This window comes from Balaenoptera musculus, chromosome 20 (assembly GCF_009873245.2).
Source record: "Balaenoptera musculus isolate JJ_BM4_2016_0621 chromosome 20, mBalMus1.pri.v3, whole genome shotgun sequence".
Classification (NCBI taxonomy): Eukaryota; Metazoa; Chordata; class Mammalia; order Artiodactyla; family Balaenopteridae; genus Balaenoptera; species Balaenoptera musculus.
The window spans coordinates 16,621,915-16,634,100 of record NC_045804.1 but is presented as its reverse complement, the minus strand read 5'-3'; the positions used below and the strand labels follow the sequence as shown (position 1 = coordinate 16,634,100).

The 12,186-nt window shown below is 52.3% G+C and overlaps 1 protein-coding gene across 1 annotated transcript in view; it reads left to right on the top strand.

Moving 5' to 3' along the window:
- Positions 1 to 11,283, top strand: part of MAPT (microtubule associated protein tau) — a 110,309-nt gene extending 99,026 nt beyond the window's left edge. The window contains 4 exon segments of the mRNA XM_036836816.1: positions 306 to 387; positions 2,326 to 2,342; positions 2,344 to 2,442; positions 7,086 to 11,283. Coding sequence (XP_036692711.1) covers positions 306 to 387; positions 2,326 to 2,342; positions 2,344 to 2,442; positions 7,086 to 7,301 — 414 coding nt within the window. The 3' untranslated portion in view covers positions 7,302 to 11,283.
- The last annotated feature ends 903 nt before the right edge of the window (positions 11,284 to 12,186 follow it).

Sequence of the window (12,186 nt, the reverse complement as noted above, 5' to 3'; positions counted from 1 at the left end):
GTTTGCTAAACCACAGGTGTGGGCCCTGCACAATGGGGAAGTAGCCCTGTTTTTCCCTGAGGGTCCTTGTCCTGTGGAATTGAAGGCACTCCATTTGTTTTGTGAAGACCCAGCTCCCCTGGGGCAAGGGTGGCAGAATTCCAACACATCCCCCCCCCCACCCCCGCCATGACTAGGGTGTTTTCCTCATGGCAGACAGGAAAACACTGTCTGAACAGGGCCTGGACTTACACAGCTGCTTTTCATTGCATTACGCCCCCAATAAAATAATCCTATTTTACTGTCTCATTCTCTCTCTCCTCCAGGTGCAAATAGTCTACAAACCAGTGGATCTGAGCAAGGTGACCTCCAAGTGTGGCTCATTAGGCAACATCCATCATAAGCCAGGTAGCCAGCCCTTGTAGAAGGCAAGGACGGGGCGGGGAGGCCTGAGGGGTGGGACAGGATAGGGTGGTGCCTTCTCCGGAAGTGGTTGGGAAGGACTGATGGGATGGGCCATGAGGGGAGTGTTAAGGGTGGAACTTGCTGCGGCCTGGGAGGTGTGGCTCCGTGTGTTCCTGAGCAGGGCCGGGCTGGCCAAGACAAGATGAGGACGGAGGGCAGATGCTGGTCTAAATCCTAACCCGCAGTTCTCCAAGCAGGCTGCACACGGGGTATCTAGAGCTGGGAAAGGGCCTGATCTGGCCCCCAAAGCCTGGCTAATGTGGATGTCCCAGTTTGGTCCTCAGCCAGCATGAGGGGCATTTCACCAACTGCCCCAGCTACAACATGGGACCCTGGGCTGTTGCCATGCTCCCACTGTCACTTCATTTCAACAGAAAATGATACTGTTGGAACTCCCCATGCTAACCCTTTCCCTCTTCATCTCATGCCGTATAGAAATCAGTGCTATCTATAGATCTTTCTGAGACAGTGGAAATATTCTATACCTGTGCTGTTCAGTATGGTAGCCACTAATGACATGCGACTATTGAGCATTTGAAATGTGGCTGGTGCAGTTGAGGAACTGAACGAATTTTATTTAATTAAATTCGGGGAATTCCCTGGCAGTCCAGTGGTTAGGCCTCGGTGCATTCACTGCCAGGCCTGGGTTGGATCCCTGGTTGGGGAACTAAGATCCCACAAGCCGCACGGCGTGGCCAAAAAGATAAAATTCAATTAAAATTTAAAAATAAATAAAATTTAAGTAGCTACAGGTGGCTAGTGGCTACCATCTTGGAGAGCTAACTTCCGCCTGGAAGGCCAGATCAGGGCCTTCTGCTTTAGGCCCTGTTCAGGGCTGAGGTCTTTACTTGAACTGTGACTGCAGGAAGAGAAGGTCGTCAGAAACGTAGTCTAGAAGGTGTGTCATTACTTCCTGCTTCCCCTGGACATTTTGTGGGAGTTCAGTCTCTCCCAGTGAAAACTATGCCTCTCCTGAGGCCACCATCCTACCACACTGGGAGCACCTTTCTTTTATTTTTTTAATAAAGTATGGATATCTTTTTTAAAATTAATTAATTATTTATTTATTTTGGGCTGCGTTGGGTCTTTATTGCTGCGTGCGGGCTTTCTCTAGTTGCGGCAAGCAGGGGCTACTCTTCGTTTTGGTGCGCGGGCTTCTCATTGCGGTGGCTTCTCTTGTTACGGAGCACAGGCTCTAGGTGAGCAGGCTCAGTAGTTGTGGCTCGTGGGCTCTAGAGCACAGGCTCAGTAGTTGTGGCGCACAGGCTTAGTTGCTCCGTGGCATGTGGGATCTTCCCGGACTGGGGCTCGAACCCATGTCCCCTGCCTTGGCAGGCAGATTCTTAACCTCTGTGCCACCAGGGAAGTCCCAAGGGAGCAGCTTTCTTAAATGGCTTTATCCTTCCAAAGAAAGTAATGTAGTTCGTCTCTTCCTCAGGCCATATCTCCCACACTTGGGCATGGCATCAGGTGTCTGAGGAGGGAGAAAGGGTCAGGGCCCCTCCTTATTAAGGGTGCATTTTGCCATTTAGTTTAATTCTGAGGTCTTATAGGGCTGTAGCTTATAGGATGTTGGCATAGAAAGACTTGACTCTTTGGAAGCCAACTAATTTAGAATAATTTCTCGCGAACTGAGCTGTCATCTATCTTTGCATCATCTAAGGAGGAAGAGTTTGCTGAGTAAATATTTGATGTGCACCCTGATTAGAGAGAGAAAGCAAACTGTCTTCAAGCCCTTTGGAAGGACCTACTTGCTCCAAACCACGCTCTAAATAAAAGCTGGTCTTAGCTCCCCCTCAAGGTTGGGCGTCTGACATGGAATCACTCCACTTGCTTAGCCCTCACCTCAAGGCTTGTGCCCATGTGTGTATTGTGTTCCAGGAGGTGGCCAGGTGGAAAGTAAAGTCTGAGAAGCTGGACTTCAAGGAGAGAGTCCAGTCCAAGATCGGGTCCCTGGATAACATCACCCATGTCCACCCTGGCGGAGGGCATAAAAAGGTAAAGGGGCAGGGCTGGGGAGGAGGCTGTAACAGAGTCAGGCGGACAAGGCTGGTCCAGTTTCCCACGGCAAGAGAGCTGAGGGTCCTGTATTGCCTGGCTTGACGTGGATTCTCAGCTACCACCAGGCCTGTGGGCTCACCCTGGGCTGCCCTTTGATGTCCCCTGGGAGCTTTAAACACACTTGAATGCCAGGCCCCACCCTGGAGATCCTGACTGATTGGTCTCAGGTGCCATCTGGGCACCTGGAGTGGGAGCTTTTAAAGCCCCCAGTGACTCTTTGTGCAGTAAAGGTGAGAGCCACTGACCTAGGCCCTGTGGTGGGCAAGCACCCCCAAAAGAAGTAGCCGTCACCCAGAGCCAGCCCCAGTCACCAAGAGCCAGTCACGGAGAATGTAACCTAACTTTCTAAATGGGTCACTAGGCAGTTAGAGCAAAACAGTGATGCTGGAATCCAGATTCGGCAAAGCCTCGTAAGTGTCCACGGGGAGGCTGCTAGGACCAAGGACCTCAGCGTTCCCTGCAGTTTCTAGAGGCCCTGGGTCTGGCTCTGGGTGTCTGTGTGCAGTGAGGGGCCGGTGGGGACACCAGCGTCTCCCTCTGGGCCCATTGCAGAATGCCGTCTTGTGGCTGCACTTTTTCTCTTCTGCTAAATACAGCAAAGTGCCCTCTTGGGGTTTCCTGCCCACGCCTGCCCTGAAGTTCTGCAAGTGGCTACTTTCCAGTCTTCAGTGCCTCCCAGCAGCTGACTGAGGAGTGGTGGAAGGGAGAAGGGATGTCCCGAGCGGGTGTGGCAACTGAGACCCAACGCCGGGCAGTGAGCAGCGGTGCAGCCCCAAGGGGGCCCCGCTGGTCAGAAGTGGCAGCCGGCCTCGCTTGGAGGCCGCCAGGGTCCCCACGGCAGTCCACCACCCCTCCCCCCATCCCGCTCGCCACCTCCTCCTCTGGTTCTGAACAGACACACCCCACCTTTTGCGGTGAAGCCCGACAGCATAGTTTTGGAGAAGCCTTTGCTGGCGTGTTCTTAAATCACAGGTTGCAAACTGAGACCTCGGGCCGACCTGACCCGTGATGGAGGCGCCCGAGGGCGGGGGTAGGACGGGGTCCTGGCTCCCCACAGAGCTCCCTGACCACTAGGCTTCCTCATACTGGCTTCCCCGGGTGCAGGAGCACGTCTCAGGGCCAGCCTGGGTCTCTATGAAAAGTGAGACCCCTGTAATGAGAAGGTTTTCTTCTGCAAAAAGGCCAGCTTGTTCCCATCGCGCCCCCAGCCTGTTTAATGCAGGGCCTCCCTGCCCCGGGGAGCTTTAAAGAGACCACGTCCCACCCCCAGAGGGTCTGACTGAATATATTGTATATGGAACGAGTCTGGGTAGGCCTGGGCGTTGGTGATTCCCAGTTGAAGGAAGGCCTCTACCCCTGACTCTGGAAGCTTCTGTGTCCTGGGAAAAGCTCTGGGCTTGACTCTGCTTGGAGGCATGACCCAGGCAAGATCTGCAAGCCATCTCAGCGTCAGGTTCCCCTTCAGCAAAGCGGATGGAAACATTCCCGTCCCAGGCTGGTTGTGAGACCCTGAAGAGGCAATGTTCAGGAGGGTGCCTGGAGCTTTGTAGTCATCAAAGAACATGAGTTAGAGCCAAATCCGAGTCAGAACTTCTCCCGTTTTAACTCATCTCTGTGATGCCTCGGAAAGGGTGGGCCCTGCCCTGCCCACTGCCCAGGAGACACTGACCTGGTCCCAGAGGGTCCTCTTGTGTTCAGTTCCCTATTTCCCTCTGTGATGAGCAATACTGCTGACAAGCAGGTGGAGCTAGGACCCCCCCGCCACCTGAGTTCCTTTCAGTTTGAGGGATTTGGGGACATTCCCAGGATGCTGTCCCATTTTTCTTAAGAACATAAGTGTTCTTATCAAAGCTTATGTCAAAATGGCCTTTCAGTTGTAGTAATAAGGGAGAGTCCCGTTTTCAAGTAGTAACCCAACATGAACAAAACAAGCATATAGCTTAAATGGGAGCCTGGTTTTTCTCTACACTCAAATGCCCCTGCAATAGGCCCTCTTTACCCGGGGTCCAGGGACCCCTGAAATTGTAGGGAGAAGTTGTCATGTGTGTATGAGAGCAGACACGCGTGTGTACACATTTTCCTGGTCTCACCAGATGCTCAAGGAGGTCTTAGGACCCAAAAAAGGCTTGAGAATTACTGTGTTCACCACTTCAGGACTCATCAGGAGAGAATTATTATGTACTAACTGGCATCTCCAGCTAATGCTTTCTGCTTCTGGGCTTCCCAGGTATCCTTTGGAGCTGAGACCTCTGGGTCAAGGATGCTCTACTTTATTTTTTGTTTATTTTTAAATTGAAGTATAGTTGATTTACAATGTCGTGTTAGTTTCAGGTGTACCGTACAATGATTCAGTTATACATACATACATACATATATATATATGGTTTCTCAGATTCTTTTCTCTTATAGGTTATTGCAAAATATTGAGTATAGTTCCCTGTGCTATACAATAGGGTCCTTGATGGTTTATCTATTTATATATAGTAGTTTGTACATGTTATTCCCAACCTCCTAATTTATCCTCCCCTCCCCTTTCCCCTTTGGTAACCATAAGTTTGTTATCTATGTCTTGAGTCTCTTTCTGTTTTCGAAATAAGTTCATTTGTATGCTTTTCTTTAATTTTTTAAATTGAAGTATAGTTGATTTACAGCATTGTGCCAATCTCTGCTGTATAGCAGAGTGACTCGGTTATACACATATAGACATTCTTTTTTTATATTCTTCTCCATTACGGCTTATCACAGAATACTGAGTATAGTTCCCTGTGCTCTACAGTAGGACCTTGTTGTTCATCCATCCTATATATAATAGTTTCCATCTGCTCATCCCACACTCCCTGTACTTCCCTCCCCGACCCCCCTCCCCCTTGGCAACCACAAGTCTGTTTTCTATGTCTGTGAGTCTGTTTCTGTTTTGTAGATAGGTTCATGTGTGCCATATTCTAGATTCCACTTATCACACATAAGTGATATCATATGGTATTTGTCTTCCTCTTTCTGACTGACTTCACTTAGTATGATAATCTCCAGTTGCATCCATGTTGCTGTGCAATGGCATTATTTTGTTTTTTATGGCTGAGTAGTATTCCATTGTATATATGTACCACATCCTTTTTATCCATTCATCTGTAGATGGACATTTAGGTTGTTTCCACGTCTTGGCTGTTGTGAATAGTGCAGCTGTGAACATAGGGGTGCATGTATCTTTTTGAATTACAGTTTTGTCTGGGTATGTGCCCAGGAGTGGGACTGCTGGATCATATGGCAACTCTGTTTTACTTGTAGACTTTCTGATGATGGCTGTTCTGACTGGAGTGAGTGTTACCTCATGTGGTTTCAACTTGCATTTCTCTAATAATCAGCGTGAGCATTTTTTCATGTGCCTGTTGGCCATCTGTACGTCGTCTTTGGAGAAATGTCTATTTACATCTTCTGCCTATTTTTTTAAAAATTTATTTATTTATTATTTTTAGCTGTGTTGGGTCTTTGTTTCTGTGCGAGGGCTTTCTCTAGTTGAGGCGAGCAGGGGCTACTCTTCATCGCAGTGCGCGGGCCTCTCACTATCGCGGCCTCTCTTGTTGCGGAGCACAGGCTCCAGACGCGCAGGCTCAGTAGTTGTGGCTCACGGGCCCAGTTGCTCCACGGCATGTGGGATCTTCCCAGACCAGGGCTCGAACCCGCGTCCCCTGCATTGGCAGGAAGATTCTCAACCACTGCGCCACCAGGGAAGCCCGTCTTCTGCCTATTTTTTATTGGGTTGTTTTTCTGACGGAGTCGTATGAGCTGTTGCATGTTTTGGAACGATGCCCTACTTTCAAAAGGGCTTCGTTGCGTCGTGTTTTCTAGTACACCTGCCAGTGCTGCCACCTCCAGCATCCTCACCAGTCACTGGCAAAGGGGAGGCATGTGTGTGGCTCACAGCTGCACGGCAGGGGCTCTGGCCCCATCCCTGAATCTCCTCCAGCCTCTCCTTCCACGCTTTCATTTGCAATTTGGCAATGTGTGTACGTCAAAATAAAACGCGCACGCCTTTTGACCTACTAGCAATTCCACTTCTGGGATACACTTACAGTGCACGTGTGAAATGATATGCCTACAAGGTTATTCAAACACAGCATTATCTGTGAGAGCAAAAGACTGGAACAACCTAAATATCCACCCACAGGGGCGTGGATACATTTTGATACATTTTGGTCCATCTGCTGCCACGGGAAACCACACAGCCCTCAGCGAGCAGTGAGGGAGCTGTGTACTGATGACAATGCAAGGTATTAAGTCTAAGCACCAAAGTGCAAAGCATGTGGATATCGTTGCCTTATGTATGGTATTTTTTTTTCTCTACTCACACATACACATGTTTGCGTGTGTGGCCTACCTCTGGAAGGGTACACAAGAAACTCACAGTGGCCGCTGCCTCTGGAGAGGGGGCCTGGGAGGCTGGCTGGCAGGTGACCAGGACCCTGCAGAAGCTTAGCCATTGGGAAACGATGAAACTGTGGTCCCCACCACGCCTCCCTCCCACCCAAGGCCAGCAGTTGGCGGGGCCTCTCGGCCTCACCCTGCCTTCTCCTCTCTTGCAGATCGAAACCCACAAGCTGACCTTCCGCGAGAACGCCAAAGCCAAGACCGACCACGGGGCGGAGATTGTGTACAAGTCGCCCGTGGTGTCGGGGGACACGTCCCCACGGCACCTCAGCAACGTCTCCTCCACCGGCAGCATCGACATGGTAGACGCACCGCAGCTGGCCACGCTCGCCGATGAGGTGTCCGCCTCCCTGGCCAAGCAGGGTTTGTGATCAGGCCCCCGGGGCGGTCAATAATCGTGGAGAGAAGAGAGTGAGAGAGTGTGGGAAAAAAAGAATAGTGATCTGGCCCTTCGCCCTCTGCCCTCCCCCAGCTGCTCCTCACAGATCGGTTAATCGGTTAATCACGTAACCTGCTTGTCGCTCACCCCTGGCTCGGGACTTCCAAATCGGTCACTGGAACGAGAGCCAAGGTCATCTTTCCAAATTGACGGGCGGGCCAATCATAATAAAATATTTTAAAAACCTTTAAAAAGATGGCCCTACCCAGAATTTCCTTGGGCAGTTACTTTCTTTTTTTTTCCCCCCTCTGAGTGCACGAGGGAGGAGGAGAGGCTCTGAAAGCTGCTTCTGGGGACTCTCAAGGGCCTGGGGGGCGCCCCATCCTGGGGGTGTCACAGAGGCAGCAGCGGCAACAAGGGACTCGACACTTGGTGCGCTGGTGGAACCACAGGCGTAGGGCCACCTTTGGAGCAGGACAGGGTGCGGGGGCGGGGGGGCTGGGCAGGGGGGGAGGGCGAGGTGAGAGGGGGTGTGGGGGGCGTGAGGATACCGGAGGAGGAGGAGCTCAGGGAGGAGATGCTGAGGACGGCCCGGAGGCGCAGCAGGCAGGGCACAGCCTCTGCCGCCCACAGCGAACTTGGACCAAGTGGCCTCCAGTTCTTGGGGGCCCGGGGTCTGCTGCGGGTCGGCGTGCCACCCTCTGGAGGGAGAAGGGCTTACACCACGAAGGGCAGGGGGCGGGAGGAGAAGGAAGGTTGCGGGAGTGGCATCCGAGCGCTGGCCTCTTTCTCCCTCCCCGCAGGGTGGGGGTCCTGAGCTGAGGGGCTTCCCTCTGCCCCGCGGAAACCCTGTTTTATTGAGTTCTGAAGGTTGGAACTGCAGCCACGATTCTGGCACCTCACAGACCTGGGACTTTAGGGCTAACCGGTTCTTTGTAAGGACTTGTGCCTCTTGGGGGACATCCGCCTGTTCCCAAGCCTGGGCCTCTGGCATCTCTGGAGTGTATGGGGACCTGGGAGGAGGCTCCTGAACCTCTCATCCCTCCCACGGCCACCGCAGCCACCTGTCTGCCCCACCATGCCTGTGTCTGCCGTGCGGAGCCCAGCCACTGCCTGTACCCCTCATTACGTCACGCCGTCCCGCGTTCCCAGCCTCACCCCACCCCCCTTCTCAGTAACGGACATTGTTTAGATGGGGAGGCACCTCCTCTGAACCAAGGGGGAAAGTCAAGGAGGGCAAAGCCCAGACACGGCGGGGGACCTCAGTCTCTCAGTCTAAGTTGTACTCATCCAGCTGGTATGTCCCTCACAATGAACCTGATGGCCTTACTCGGTTCCCTGCCCGTGCCCCCATCCCAGATGGGAGCCAGGGTGGGGTTCGCAGTGACCCTGGACGTTTATGCCGTGTTTACTTGGAGAGCCTTTTCTCCCAGAAGGCCTGGTTCCCTTCCTGTGCCGAGCTGGCAGCAGGTTGGCCGTCCTGGATGCCAGAGATGGCACGGGGATGGGCAGGCAAGGCCCCCAGGGCAGGACCACGCTCCCTCCGTTCCTTACGTCTGCCCCAGCTTGTGACTGCCAGCCTCTCAGAGAGCCCAGCCGCTGCTCAACCCCAAGTGCATACAATCAGCCCTCCACACCCCAAAAAGGGAAACATGCCCCCTCGGAAATGGTTCTTCCCCCAGTCTCAGCTGGAAGCAATGCTGTCTTGTCCTCCTGGAGCAGCTGAACATATACATAGATGTCGCCCCTCCCTCCCCACCTGCACCCTGTCGCGTTGTAGTCGGATTTGTCTGTTTATGCTTGGATTCACCAGAGTGACTATGATAGTGAAAAGAAAGAAAAAAAAAAAAAAAAAAGACGCATGTATCTTGAAATGCTTGTAAAGAGATTTCTAACCCACCCCCCCCATGGGAGTCCTAGATGTCTCTCACCCCCCCAGCTGGGACTTGGATCCAGAAGGCCAGTGTGACTCTCTTCTGTGGGGCCTCCCAATTTTTGAAAGACTTTCATCAACATCTGGGACCCAACAGAGACCAGATGCTGACATCTGAGAATCCTCAGCTGCAAAGAAGGCCTGAAGCCCAGGAGGAGGACAGAAGTTATGGTACCCCCTCCCCGCCCCCGGGGCTCCCTTCTGTCAGGCAGGGGGCAGTGTGTCTTGTGGTGAAGATGGCCCTGGAGAAGCCCCACAGCAGCCCTGAGAGAGGGTCGTCCAACTCCCTGCGTCACGAGTGCCCGCTGGGGAAAGGTCTGCAGCCCGCCCTTCAGCCCGGGGTCCCGCTCCAAGCTCTCCCGCAGGAAGGCTGGCCCAGGCCTCCCCACCAGGGGCCTGACGGCCACAGCAGGGGTTGGGATGCACTGCCTGCCCTGGACCAGCCCCAGGGGCCTGAGCCGCCTGACAAGGGTGACAGGTCAGGAGACACCATTTCCAAATCCTTGGCCAGAGCCCCTGCTGACCTTGCATGAAACCCATCTCCTGCCATGGGGAAAGGGAAGCAGCCTTTGTAGAAATCTGCTGTTTGAAGAAAATCAGCAACCTCGGCCTGGTTCTGCCGCTTCTGATTTGGGTTAGGGTTAAAGGCAACCCTATGGGGCTGGGATGGAGTCCAGGGCCAGACGCTTCATCTGCAGCCAGAGGATCATCTGGGCCCAAACCTTCCCGCAGTGAGGCTCTCCTCTGTCCTCTGAGTCCCAGTTGGTCTTGGAAGGGTTCTGAGGAAGAAAGAGGAAACTTGGTGTGAAGATCTGGTGGCCGTTAGAGATGCAGCCCCTCATTACTGCCACCGATTCTGGCTGCACTTCCTGAACCTCTCCCTGCAGTTTCTGCGCCCCGCTCTTCAGTACCTTATTCCGAGGGCCTCACTCAGCGGGCGCCTCGCGTTGCGTGGGCTGCTGGGAGCAGCCTGAAGAGCGTGGTTTAGGGTCATCAGGTCAGTGCTGGCAGGGAGCCTGCAGAGCGCAACGCTGGCTTGGAACCGTCAACGAGGACGACCCCCCCTCCCCAGGGCTGGGCACTCCCCCGCCGCCGTTTCTTCCAGGGTTGGTGTCCCTCGGGTGGGCTAGATAGGATACACTATCCGCCTGGTCGCTTCAAGCTCTGCATTCACTTTATCAGAAGTTCCATTTAAACTGGCTTCAGTGGTGAGACTATCCTGTTTGCAACTGCTTGTTGGGCTCCTGGTGGGGCGGTGGGGGGAGAGGAGCCTGTAGGAGAGTTACCACTGGGCAAAGGGGAGTCTTGGAGAGCAGGAGTCCAAGGCCTGGTAACACTTTTCTTCCTGATTTCAACCACGTGTGCTAGAGGTCCCTTGGGATTTCACCTTCTCACCGACAGGTGCCACAGGCTGCCAGCTAGTTCCCATCATCTCCTTCCCGGCCAGGTGCAGGCAGTGAGGCTTGTGGAGGAATCCGGAGATATCGTTGCTGTGACCTGCTGCCCTTTTGCGGGGTTCCCAAGCCCGCAATCATGCCTCCCAAACACGCTGGCATCCTTTCCTTTAAGCTGCTGGCACCTCCACGTCACCTTTCCCACCAGCTCCGGACACACAGCCTGTACTTCTAGTAGCTGCTAAGATCTCGTCACCCTTTAATCTCTGGCCTCCAAGGAAAGCAAAGAGGCAGGGATGAGGGCAGAGGTGGAGGTCATCAGCTTGTCCTATCTACAGATCTGTGGCTTCAAGAGACTTCTGGTTTCTCTTCAGCTTTGAAAAGCGTTACCCTGGGCACTGACCCAGAGTCTCACCTCCTAATGGACTTAGCCTCGTGAATTTGCAGTGTTGGGCAGGACAATTTCTGGCACTTGCAAGTCCCATGATTTCTTCGTTAATTTTGAGGGTGGGGGGAGGGACATGAAACCATCTTAGCTTAGCTTCCTGTCTGTGAATGTCCATATGGTGTATTGTGTGTTTTAACAAATGATTTACACTGTTGCTGTAAAAGTGAATTTGGAAAATAAAGTTATTACTCTGATTAAATAAGGCCTCCATGTATGGATTCAAAGGACCAGAAAATGATGTATGATTTGCAAGTCCTTTCCCAGCCTTAGAGAACTTAGCTCACAGGAAATGACAATATTGTTAAAACCTGGACATCATGATTTACCAGCTGGGTCTGGGGCCCTGAAGGTGAAAAGAGCTCTCAGACTTATTCATTTTCAGGTGATTCTCTCATTCTGGTGCTGGCAAACCATCCTGGTCCAACTCAAAGGGCAATGCCCTTGTGGTTGAGCTCACAAGGCTGCACTCAGTTTGTAAGACCCAGCCCACTGTATTCAAACCTGAGAAGGCTGGGGTGGCTCTATGAAATCTTTTTATCCCTGGAAATTAGCCTAGGGGCCTGGGGCTGAGGCAGAACACTAGGCCAATCAGCTGAATGAATGGCTAGATTCCTTCCAGGATTACAGAGCTGCTTTCCTCTCTCCTTTGAGCCTTATGATAGATTGGAGAGTGTTTGCTAGATCAAGATAGGGATACCAGGTAGCCCTTGGCAATGCTACAAAGGAAAACAGAGCAAAACCCATCATATTATTGTTCCTTAATAATTAGGTCAAGGTTGTAACACTCAGGCCTTTTTCATACAGTTTCAAAATACTACTTTTCTCAGCTTTTCCTGATGTGCTTTAGCCACTGCAGACAGAAGCTTAAGTAGAGCAGGTCTTAACTGCAACTATAGAAGCAGCAACAGGGCAGCCAAAGAGAAATGCTACCTCAGAACTCGTAGGTTTCATAGTCAGGAGAGGCAGCTGCATTGGCTATGTCAACTTGACTGCTATGAAAAAAAAAAAAGGGGAAAAAAGGAAGTAAAGAGAGAAGCAGGCCTGCCCACTTATTCATCTTGTACAAAGAAAATCAAGCATAGCCTCCTCAGAAGGAAAGCTG